This window comes from Triticum dicoccoides, chromosome 2A (genome assembly GCF_002162155.2).
Source record: "Triticum dicoccoides isolate Atlit2015 ecotype Zavitan chromosome 2A, WEW_v2.0, whole genome shotgun sequence".
In the NCBI taxonomy this organism is placed as follows: domain Eukaryota; kingdom Viridiplantae; phylum Streptophyta; class Magnoliopsida; order Poales; family Poaceae; genus Triticum; species Triticum dicoccoides.
The window spans coordinates 656,346,470-656,357,961 of NC_041382.1; the positions used below are offsets into that span (position 1 = coordinate 656,346,470).

At 48.3% G+C, this 11,492-nt stretch overlaps 2 protein-coding genes across 5 annotated transcripts; both read right to left on the minus strand.

Annotated features, from left to right (window-relative positions):
* Positions 1-1,194: 1,194 nt before the first annotated feature.
* On the minus strand, positions 1,195-4,850 carry LOC119359781 (protein HOTHEAD-like). Of its 3 annotated transcripts, XM_037625871.1 has the most exons (7): positions 4,585-4,850; positions 3,813-4,460; positions 3,275-3,693; positions 2,613-3,178; positions 2,383-2,413; positions 2,239-2,299; positions 1,195-1,734 (listed from the first exon to the last, which is right to left on the minus strand). In XM_037625871.1, exons 1-7 carry the CDS (start codon positions 4,664-4,666, stop codon positions 1,580-1,582), a joined length of 1,962 nt encoding a protein of 653 aa, XP_037481768.1. In that variant the 5' UTR covers positions 4,667-4,850; the 3' UTR covers positions 1,195-1,579. The 3 variants fall into 3 exon arrangements, with proteins under 3 accessions (XP_037481768.1, XP_037481767.1, XP_037481766.1); XM_037625870.1 differs by lacking the exon at positions 1,195-1,734 and having other exon boundaries at positions 2,045-2,413; positions 4,585-4,847; XM_037625869.1 differs by lacking the exon at positions 1,195-1,734 and having other exon boundaries at positions 2,045-2,413; positions 3,813-4,463; positions 4,585-4,847.
* A 417-nt stretch (positions 4,851-5,267) lies between these two features.
* LOC119356019 (SPX domain-containing membrane protein OsI_17046) lies at positions 5,268-11,248 on the minus strand. 2 transcript variants are annotated; one of them, XM_037622912.1, is made up of 12 exons: positions 11,036-11,248; positions 10,768-10,939; positions 8,964-9,038; positions 8,764-8,884; positions 8,299-8,610; positions 8,091-8,198; positions 7,547-8,001; positions 7,090-7,406; positions 6,725-6,897; positions 6,226-6,416; positions 5,904-6,037; positions 5,268-5,802 (listed from the first exon to the last, which is right to left on the minus strand). In XM_037622912.1, the coding sequence occupies exons 3-12, from the start codon at positions 9,014-9,016 to the stop codon at positions 5,564-5,566; spliced, it is 2,103 nt and encodes a 700-aa protein (XP_037478809.1). In that variant the 5' UTR covers positions 9,017-9,038; positions 10,768-10,939; positions 11,036-11,248; the 3' UTR covers positions 5,268-5,563. The 2 variants fall into 2 exon arrangements, with proteins under 2 accessions (XP_037478809.1, XP_037478810.1); XM_037622913.1 differs by having other exon boundaries at positions 10,768-10,945.
* Between the last annotated feature and the right edge of the window lie 244 nt (positions 11,249-11,492).

The following is an 11,492-nucleotide window of genomic DNA, read 5'->3' on the forward strand; positions in this document are numbered from 1 at the left end:
AAATGACAACTCATGTTTATGGCTAGGAAACTTAACCATCTTTGATTCAACGAGCTAGTCAAGTAGAGGCATACTAGTGACATACTGTTTGTCTATGTATTCACACATGTATTATGTTTCCGGTTAATACAATTCTAGCATGAATAATAAACATTTATCATGATATAAGGAAATAAATAATAACTTTATTATTGTCTCTAGGACATATTTCCTTCAACAATGCCTGTCTTCAGGTGCCCCGCATGGCAGTTAGGACTCCATTGCATAGGGATCAAATATTCAAACTATTATGTCCACTTCGCGGTGACATTTGTATGTAATTTTGGTTAACTCCATCTCCTTCGATTTTTTAGAACCTGGAATCACCAACTCCTTCGACTCCTCAAAAATTTGCATCATGAACACCGCCAGCTTCTCATTCTCAACTTTGTGGAGTTAGGCCGTTTGGCACGGCTTTGCCGGTGGAGTTGGCAGAGCCGAGAGCTGGAGTGTTGTCATACATGCCCTCAATTGCCACGATTTGTTCTTGCTAGCGATCACATGCGTGTTTCCATGATCGCGCACATGACCACGTCTGACCGGTGATCGCCTACCAGCATGTTCCCCCAATCACCTATGCCGTCACCGACACCCTAACTGATTAATTGATTATGTAGCTAATCCCCTGCTGACTGCCCTGCTCAATTCATCCATTCCGACGTTTGTCTGTAGGACATGAGGTCAGATTATTGATTTTTCCAACCGTATCAGTTTATTGGTTTAACACTACCTTTACTATTTTAGCATTAATATTTGATATATCTTAAAATATTGTATGAAATAACATATCTTTCAAGTTATATCAATTTCTCATATTTTAGGACACATTTTGCTTTTAACCCCAGAATTCCAAATTTCTGGAGCCGGCCTTGGTAGCTTCAAATTCGTCAAGGGGATTCCATAGGTGGAGTCCTCCTGCTCGCTTTGATGATTTCTTGCTGCAGTGAAAATCTTTCTGGTGCGGTGCGGGTGGTTCTCATCGACGGCAGTTCTTTGGAGTTAAGGGTATTGTTTTTTCCATGTTCAAGGCCCTTGGTGTAAAAGTACATTTGTACCATGCTTATCGGTAAAAAAGCAGTACTCGTTTTTTTAAAGGACATGACACCAATCCAACTAGCTATAGCTTCTCTTATCTCCACTATTTCTTTCGCTAGAACATTGTCTCCACTGTTGGGAACCACGAAAAGGTTCTTGTCGTCACAAAGAAGCTGCAATATCTGTTTCTTTCAGCATTTCGGCGTGCTGTTTTCTCCTGCACCTCCCGGCTGATGCCCCGTGTTCTTCCCTTTTTCTTACAGAAGGTTAGCAGTGAGCAACAAATATGCAGACATTCAGTAAGATACCATATTACCTTTCACATGCGGGGACACAAGCAAGGAGGCAATCTGATCAATTTACAGAGATCAAAGACCATTGCATCACTCACCAGTGCCACACTGCAGTGAGAGGCTAAGCTCTCAACACCCATGCTCACAATCTCTGAACCTTAAGCTATTCCCAGTTACAGGGCAACTCTCCTTTGGCAGAGCGCTGAATGGGGCTACATGGCCTCACACGCTCCCTGCCAATAAAGAGGAGCCCTGAAACTGGACTGCTTAATTAGACATCTCACTACTGAATCTTGATTGTTCAGAACAGCTGCTTCCTTCTTCTTCTTCTTCCTCCTCCTTGCCTTGACCTTGCTGCTCTCCCTCTCTGCCGCATCACGGGATTTATAGGGGGCAGAAATCCAGCTGGGAAGGCATATACGTGCTAGATTTTCAAAGGGTTTTAAACCATGGATATCCTCTTGGCATCCAACATCTCCCTTTCCCTTTTACGTTCTTGGTTGTGCCCTCTAAAAAGCTCAGTCCCCACTAGGGATTCTTCTTTCATTTTCGAGACCCATCTTTGGGGGTTGGAGTTGACACTTTGCAAGGCAAAATTTACTGATGATTGTTTTTCTTTGGTCAGAAAACTGAGAAGAGATGGGTGACTAGAAGAATAACCTATTTGGCCAAAAGTAAGTCAGTAGCAAATGTTTCTGGATAAGGTTTTTTCTTAAATAGTACTCCCTCCGTAAATTAATATAAGAGCGTTTAGATCATTACTTTAGTTATCTAAACACTCTTATATTAGTTTACAGAAGTACAATACAAATTTAATTTTTCTTCAGACAATACAGATTTCGTGTTGATAACGGTACAAACGAACACGCGCTTCCAATAATGACGCGCAACTCATTCCAATTGAATTCTAGTCCGTGACCATAGTTCACATACTGCAGTTACAAATGCATAATGTGCCTGCCAATCTTCATCGAGTGGACTACAGTTTTCTCCTCCTTAATCCTTCAGCGTGCACTCTCTCGTCTCGCAGCTTAACCCCCATATACCTGTCAAGTTACAGACATGATCATTATTTTTTATTAAGAGAGAAAGAGAGATCGACAGGATCCGACCAAAAAATGCAACCATTGAGACCGAATCAGTACCCACTATAGGAGCCTAGGCCCTTGGCTAAAAAGTGCTATACATTTAGGGATGGTCACCCAAAATGACAAGTACCCCAAAGGAGCAAAAATGGGCCATTACCTGCCGAGCATCATCACGGTGGCCTGCGGGTTGGTTCCCGGCGAGGCGTTGAACGTGGAGCCGTCGATGACGCGCAGCGCGTCGACGCCGAGCACCCGGTACTCGGCGTCCACGACCCTGCCGACCTGGCAGCCGCCGTGGTAGTGCCAGATGGTCATCACGGTGTCCTTGCAGAACTGCTCCAGCGACTTGGAGTCGTTGTCGTGCCGCGGCAGCAGGTTCACGGGGAACTCCGCCGTGATGTTGAGCAGCTCCTCCATGGAGAAGTAGGGGTACGTGAAGTTCTCGAAGGATTTGGACTGGATGACGCGCTCGATGAGCGTCAACCCCTCCACGCAGCGCCGGAGGTCCTCCGGGTGCGAGAAGTAGTTGAACGTCACCGCCGGGTTGTCGTCCGGGTTGAGGTTCCGCAGCTCCAGGTGGCCCGTGGACGCCGGCCCAAGGACCTTCTCCAGGATGAAGCCGCCGCGGAACACCGAGTCGTCGAGCTGGCTCATCGCGTCCGCCGCGCGCGCGATCGCCTCCGGCGTGCGCTGCTTCGGGGGCACCGTGGCCAGCTGCCCAGTCTGCAGGAACAAGAGCACGCGGGGATCACAGATGTTCTGTTCCGCTGATCATTTGGCAAGTTGTGACAATGTCACTTGCAATGTGTACGTACGTACCTGGGGAGAGAACATGCCGAAGTTGCGGGGCGGCCGGCGGTTGCCACCGGAGCCCTGGTGGCGCGGGTTGGCCCAGTTGGAGCCGCTGGCGCCCTCGATGTAGCTGCCGAACTGGGTGATGCCGACGACCTGGATGAGGGAGACCTCGACGGGGGAAGGCGACGGCACGAAGATGGCGTTCATGGGGTTGTCGGCCATGCCCTGGCCGACCGCCGACTGGTTCAGCACGAGGGTGATGTTGAAGGAGCGCAGGTGGTCCGCGGGGCCGACGCCGCTGAGCATCAGCAGCTGCGGGCTGCCCAAGGCGCCCGCCGAGAGGATGATCTCGTTGCGGCCGCCGGTGTTGAGGTAGGCCTTGTGCATCCGCCCTCTGGAGTCGTGGAACACCACGCCGTGCGCCACCGGCCGTGCCCGGCGCCCTGGCGCGAAACAAGCGCGGGTGACGAAATGTCAGTTCGGTCGGCACGCAAAAATGCCGCGTGCATGCATGTCGCCTGGCCGTAAACACAAAACGAACTTCGACTGATAGAGTTCTGACCTCCGACGTTGAAGAGGATCTTGGCCACTCTGGCCCGGAGCAGCAGGTCGATGCCCTCGGGGCGCGCGTACCGCAGCAGGTCGGCGGCCGTGTGGCGCCGCCCCTCGTCGTCGAATATGGAGCCGCCGACCTTGGTCCCGTCGATGTGGTCGAACGTGAAGCCGTTGTCCGGCGCGACGCCGACCTCCATGAGCCCCCTCTGCAGCGCGCCCTGCCAGGGGCCGAGCTCCGGGTGGAACGCCACCACGTCCTCCACCCACCGGTACGCCGCCTTGGCCGCCTCGAGGTCCCACCCGACGTCCATCACGTACTCGTCGCTGGCGCGCGTGTAGAACCCGGCGTTGATGCAGCTGCCGCCGCCCAGCACCCGCGGGCGCGAGTTGATGACGCCGTCCTCGGACACGAAGCGCTGCGCCGGCGACCCCGGGGACGTGTCCGCGAGCGTGGCCGTGAAGTGGGTCATGTTCTCCACCCGCTGGTCGCCGTAGGGCGACCCGCCGCGCTCCAGCAGGAGCACGCGGAAGCGCTGCGACAGCGTGGCGGCGAGCGGGCACCCCGCCGTGCCGCCGCCCACGATGATGTAGTCGTAGTACGACACCGCCGGCGCCCGCGTCGCGTCCCGGGCGAACGTGTAGTCCACGGCTCGCGCTGCTTTTGTTTCACGCCATGCACACGCTCATCAATCAGTAACACAATGGCACAATGCCACAATGCATGATGGACACGGAGAACCAAACGGAGCTCGATCGAAGTGAGAAAGCTAAGCAGTCACCTTGTGGCGAGCAGCATAGGATGACGAAGAAGCCTACGCAGATGGCCGCCAGTGCTCTCGCGAACGGCTGGTCCGAAGCCATGGCGAGTACGTACGTGCCAAGATGCAAGCCGACCGCGACGACGTCGGAGCGAGAGTGCGGTGGTGGAGCTTGGTTCTTGTGTGACCAGCCCGTGGGATACCATGCGCCCTTTATACCGCCGTGCTCCGGTAAACCGCCCGACGACCCGGCATGCACACATGCGACCACATCCCACGGTACGTGTGCTGCGGTACATGCCACAGCGAGCATGCCATGAGCGTGGTAAAGAAGCGGTAGGAAAAGGACTTAACCACCGGAACGACCAGTGAGCTCATCTCCGTGCCCGTGCGGAGCGGCCGTGTCAAAGGCGACGCGCCCTCTTCCCTGTTTGGTCGCCACCTACCGCCGGGCCGGAGCGAGTCAGCGTGTGAGGATTTGGCATGGCCCAGCTAAACGGTTGACGCATGCCCATCTGGCGCGCTCGAAACGGCCCGGCCCAGCGAGGTTTCTTTAACACGCCCCAGCGCCTGCATTTGGCGCCCCGCGTGGAGTTAGATCATCTACTCCGGGAGCCGGGCGTTGGGAGCTCAGTATTAAAGCCTCAGGATTGCTTAGAAATACCTTGTCACTTTAAATTTGTCAGTGTGCGCCAGAAATCATATCCATGCTGCATTTCCAACACACACTAAATGCATCTGAATTCGCAAGTTCAGGGATACAAATTAAAAAAAAAAACTTAATTTACATCTGTTTGATGCATGTACGACTGCACTACGACGCCTTTTTCTTACATGGACGTGCAACAGAGCAACATTTACACAGTTTATTGAAGTTGATGAAGTCTACAAACAAATATCGCCACTATTTGAACATCCCAAGCCCAATGTGGGCGGGAACCATTTTCACTGCCTGTACATTCTTCAGAGAGTAGAAAAGGTCGTACTGTACTGGTCAGCCTCAGTAGAGGGTGTTGTATGTGCAGAACGTCGCGACGATGGAGAGGATGGTGATCACCAGAGGCGGCAGCAGGGTGACGTTGAGGAGCATGTCCGTGCCTAGGTAGCCCGCCGCGGTGATCGTCGCGTCCGCGACCACACGGGCCAGCGTCCCGGCCTCCGTTGAGAGGAGGCCGCCATTGTAGGTCCCTCGTGACAGCCTCGACGACATGACCCGCGAAAGCAGGGACAGGTTTACTCCTGCATTTCGTGAGCAATGGAGAGGTTGTTTACGGTTGTTTCAGATATTCTCACGTGTGCCGCTGAGCTGAATGATTATGAGATTGTTATGCTGTACGTACCTTCAAGCACCTCTGCGAATACGAATGTGATGAGAGCCGAAGAGACGTACTGTGGAATGGAGTAGTGAGGTGTGTAACGGAAGCTCATGATAATGCCAATCAGAACCATGATTTCAGATGCCACCAGAATTTGCCTGCGAAAGAAAGATGTTTGACAATGTAATTGATGATTTTGACAATGTGAGAGCAATAGCACATTTCATTTGTAATTCGCATTGCATGGTTCAAAGGAGGCGAGAACAGCAATATGACCAGTACAATACTTTTAGAAAGCAGAAGGATTTCATATATACAACTGGTATGCCTTGTTAAGAATAGTTACCTGTCCTCAAACCAATTTGTAACGTAGCTCCCAACGATGGCATTTACTGGAAGAACAGTCAACCCAAGAATCGCTAAAAAGATGGCCACGGCGCTTGTATCCCAGTTAAAATAGTATGTGGTGACGACACTTGATTCGGAGAGCAAAATTTCCATCGCATACTTGAGCATAAAGTATATCAATAGTTGTACCTGAGAAATCACCATTCATATAAAGTTATTAAAGGAAAATACACAAGACAGTAGTTTCAGTAGATAAACTAAACCTAAACATTAACATATAGTTTTAGTAGTGAGGTATGGTGTCTTTTTAATTGTTTGTCGATGCCAACTTACCTTCTACTAGTAATTAGAATAAAATTATTTTTAACAAGACACCATACCTCACGTCATGGAGTTCAGAATTTTTTGTATGAATGAAACTATGGAGATAATGTGTTTCCTTTTTGGCATGCTTGAGTTCAGGGAAAACAAAAGGAGCAGTTAGGCGAAAAACAAACCTTCACAGAGGGTGTCAGCAATTTATATGCTGAAGCAAAGGATGTTGCTGGCTCATGGGAACTTTTAGCATCTTCATCATCATTATCCTCCGAATTATCATCCAGCCTCTCTTCTGAACCTATAAGCAGAGGTTGTGCTAGACCTTCCTCCAAATTAGCACTTTCTTGATGGCCTATTTTCACAGGTAAACTTCGTGTTAGAACAATTTCTGACGATGTTACATAATGCCAGTGGCGGAGCACACACTGTTATCGTACAAGGATGAATTCCAGCGTAGTTTATGTTTTCAAACAGAACATTTTGTTCTTCCAAAAGATATAACATTTTGCACTAGCAAAGCTACTACTGTGGGCTGAGAGCTTACCAGATTCAGAAGGCTGCGGTGTTCTGGCTGCAGCCTCGGCCGCAGCCTTAGCGAAGTGTTCCGGCTCTTTGAATGAAAACCACAGCCACACCAAGTAAAGAAGCCAAGCAATGGACATGACCCATCCAGGCAATGTGCTCTGGTTAAAAGTCAGCGAGTATATCGTAAATTTTGTCTGAAGAAAACCAGCAAGGCCAGGGCCACATGCCATTCCAAGAGCACTGGCACTGACGAACCCTGCAGAGGCTTGTAGCCTGATCTTGAGAGGCACACAGTCACTGATATACCGACGGTTCACAGCTCTTGCGGAACCCAACCTGTTGTCAATATGACAAAGGGAGCTACTTCAGAAAATCTCAAATCACAAAAAATAATGACATGTGATCTGATCGAGAAACAAAAAAGAATGAATTCATAACGGGTAAGTTTTTCAATGTGAGAAAAAAAATCTGCATACCCGCATAGTATACGGCCAATCAGGAGAACTGTCAGGGAGTTCAGGTCATATGCCAATGCATACAGCAGGTTCCCAGAGAAAAGCATAATGCTGCTGAATACTAGAGGTCTGAAGTATGACCTATTCGACCAGGCACTAAAATAAACCGAAGAGAACACCTGCGCGACCGCCATCGATCCAATGATTATGCCACAAACTGTCGCGGCAGCTCCAAGGCTCACTGAGTAGTCGTCTGCGGTCGGGACAATGATATATGTGTTCACCATGTAAAGAAATGTGTTCACTAGGTTAAGCATCAGGGACATGAAATGGTAGCTCTCATCATCGACATTATCCTCTGATCCACTGGGTGTGTCGTCTTGGACGATAAGTGCGTGTTGTCCCAAGTATTGCATAAAACTCGTTGCGTGTGTGAGTTTCTGTACGGCATGGTTTACCTGGTCTATGATAGGGTCCTGAATATTGGAGAAAAGAATACCATCACACTTTCAGAACCGCAGAGCAAATAGAACTGAAAGAGAGTGGAACCGTCGAAATACATTACCTGCAGTACAACTGATGGGTTATCATATATGGATAAAAAGCTTCCTCGATGCTCATGTTCCAGATATGCAAGGTTGCGTGATAAAGCACCTGCAACGGCTACAATTCCCTGTATCGATAGAAGCGCATGATAACTTACAGAAATGCTGATTAGCTGCTGGAAAAGAAGAAGAAAAACCTGTTGCCAATGTAAGATGCCAGAAAATTACCACTTGCTTAAAGACTTGCTGAAGCTGTGAATAAGGATGGTTTGAACGAGTGGTGACATAATAATCTGTAAACTTATAGCCAAACCGCTTATCGAATTTCTTCAGTATCTTCCTTAGACCGGTAGCATTCATGTCAACAAAGCGGAGAAGCTTTACAAGATCTCTTCCAACATCTCTGTAATCCTCACGAAGTTGGAAAACTCTTGATGTATCAACCTGTTGCATAATAGCAGCACGCTGTGCTCCCAATTCCTCAATCCTTCTAGAGAGGTGACCTTGTTGTTGCAGCAGAAAGAGCACGATCCTTTCAATCTGAATTTAGTAACACCAAAGAACTTTAGCTAATTGCAATGTATGCTATTTCAAGACACTAAGCTCGTGGTGTAGGATACGATAGACCAAATGAACAAGTAGCTTGAAAATTTGTACGTATGATTATTTCAAGAGAAATCACTCTCTGCATACCTGATCATCAAGAATCCTCGAGAACTCCTTAAGAACTTGCTCGCAATCTTTGCCACCAATTTGGGTCTGTTGAACGTATTGCTTTAACAATTTCTTCATCAATTTGTAATTAATATAGTACCTAACAACAGAAAGATAAAATGACTCATAAGATAACAGGAAATTTGTTAGAGTTGTGAAGGACTTGAAGACAGACATACCCTTTCCATTCTTCTACTTGATCTGCCATCAACTTCTTCCCAAAGTTCACCATCTTGCTGTTTCAGTACCAGAATCTAAAACAGAGGATAAATCATTAGATGATATGACACATAAAAAAAACCCATCACAAAGGCAGTATGAATTAGACAGCAATTGTATTAAATAAGCACGTCTAGGGAATTGTTTTTCGAATTTTTCATATTTAGTAAATTAATTCACTTGTTGCTATCAAATGGATCATTGACTTGCAGCCTAACGTAGGAAAGAGGGAAAGATAGCGATGTACAACTAAGACGTAGCCGCCCCCTAAATAAGGAATACAGTGATTTAGCCAATAAACAGTGTGCATTCACACGATTCAGCATTATAATCAAATAAAAACTAGATAGAAGTTATTTAGCACACTCTACCCGTTTCCCTGTTTATACAAAGTAAATTTAGGGAACCGTCCACTCCATAAGAGATTCGTCATTCACCATAACAATTTTGTCATTCACCACCCAAGGGTCAATTCACGGCACACGGTGAGTACTTTTAACAGTAGGTCTCAAGGAGAACAAAGCTTCTGCAGAAAAAAAAAGGTGAACAAACAACTGAGGAAAAAAACTACCACTACATGTTAGGAGGATTGCAGAGGTTAATTGTGGTGTCGAGAATGATCCATGAGTCACTAGAGGGGTAACTTTTAGTCTGCTGTAGCATTCAGTCATAAACGTGCTAAATATCTGTCGCATGACTTATCACTGATTGCACCTACATCAAGCCAGTATTAAGTATTAACAGAGCGCAATTGGACAAAATTAATCTATGGTCCTAAGTTGGGACGGATCTGCCAGGGATAATATTAACACCTCAACATCGGCAGCCATCGATTGGTTGCCGGATGAGAAAATTAATCTCCAAGGTTGATACGCCAGGTAGCAACAAAACCCAGAACCTGCATGTGTCGTGGCGACAAAAATGACGGGCCTCCTTGGTCAGAGGAGCTCATTTGTTGGGATACGGAATCAATCATGGGGCACCCAGAGTACTTCAACAACTTCTCTTTCACCTTGTCTTTGTAAGAAGTCTTATTCTATTTTACTCTTAAAGTAAAATACAGAGTCCTTTCACTTGTCCATTTGTCTTGCAGTGGTTGTTTTTTGGACGAAATCTTGCAGCGGTTGTTGAAGCAGGGCCGGGAAGGTCAAAATTGCTGTCTTCCTTACGTTATTACCTTGTGTTATAAGCTTGTTGGTGCAATGAAAGTTGAAGTTCACCATGATGGGAAGGGAGAAAGTAAATCTTCTTGAGGACCGAACGGTCGACTCAAAGAAAACCATGGAATGTACAGGATGAACTTGGATGAGCACACATATATCCATCAAATCTTTCATCCAAAGTTGTATGCATCAAACTAGTTTGATCCCCCACCTCCTACTTCGTCGGAAAGGAAAAACATCTGGCTCTCTTGTTAGGAGCATGGAGTACCGACTACCAACCAAAAGGAAGAATAATAATTGGAGAAGCAACATGCACCTAAGCCGCACCTAGACACAAACACATGCACCTAGCAACTGGACCGATCTACTTTCACTGGAGACTTGTCTGCAGATATCCTAACGAACTCACATGTTGGATGAGACGACCGGACAGTGCACAATAATGAAATCTAAGGATCTATGGGGAAGCAAGAGAAACAGCACTTGTGAGGTGGAATGAAGCATTATGCAATGCCAAAATTCGTGTAAAAAAAAAACACGGCGCTCTGTAAAAAAAAATGTCGCAGAGTTATACGCAGGCAAACTCAGAGAAGGAACTCACCTTGACCCAAGCTTAAGCACGACCAATGGCCAAGGGAGCAGGCGAATTCGAAGCTCGGTCGATCCCTGGTTCTCCTTCTTGGTTTTCTTTCTCTGCGGGCAACTCTGAATTCTCCCCGGGTAGTTAGATGAACATCAGCAAACCTGGCCGAACCACCGCAACGCAGCCGTTCCTGCAGCTAGCACCGGCGAATCAGTTTACGGCCAAAGCATTAACAGAATCGATCAGCCACGCAGGGTGTGCAGAGATTGGATAGCTAGTTGCTCACACATATGGACGACGCTCAGCGCGCGGGGACAGGCAGCCAGGCAGTGTGCTCGACAGGAAGCGTGCGATGATGGCTCCAGGTGCGCGGGGGAGGGGACGGGACGGGAGAGGGAGAGAGACGAGAGGTGTGGGGCGGCCCAGGGGTTATATATAGGAGCAGCACGCGGCGTGGGAGGAGAAGAGAAGAAGAAGACGGCAGATTGGATTGGGAGGGGAGGGAGGGAGAGGAGGAGGGCGGAAGCGCGAGGCGTCTCCGGGTTGTGGCGGAGACGGCGCTGCCACTTTGGCTGCTGACCAGCCTGCGCTCCGCGTGTTGCGGCTGCGGACGTCGAGGATCACATCTGGACTCTCCGTTGTGGCCAGGATTTACCCGCTTTCGTTCTCTTTTCCTTCCTCGCTTCTTTTTCCGGCAATCCGAGCGGCCGGCACGATTCATCCGAACCCACCGTCCATCGCGA

Coding starts and splice junctions, on each gene's coding strand:
- LOC119356019 (XM_037622912.1), bottom strand. CDS start 9,016: ATGGTGAACTTTGGGAAGAAGTTGATGGCAGATCAAGTAGAAGAATGG. Junction 7,407..7,546: donor ATTGGCCGTATACTATGCGG/GTATGCAGATTT, acceptor TATTGACAACAG/GTTGGGTTCCGCAAGAGCTG. Junction 6,038..6,225: donor ACAAATTGGTTTGAGGACAG/GTAACTATTCTT, acceptor TTTCTTTCGCAG/GCAAATTCTGGTGGCATCTG.
- LOC119359781 (XM_037625871.1), bottom strand. CDS start 4,666: ATGGCTTCGGACCAGCCGTTCGCGAGAGCACTGGCGGCCATCTGCGTA. Junction 3,694..3,812: donor GATCCTCTTCAACGTCGGAG/GTCAGAACTCTA, acceptor GTTTCGCGCCAG/GGCGCCGGGCACGGCCGGTG. Junction 3,179..3,274: donor TCGGCATGTTCTCTCCCCAG/GTACGTACGTAC, acceptor TTGTTCCTGCAG/ACTGGGCAGCTGGCCACGGT.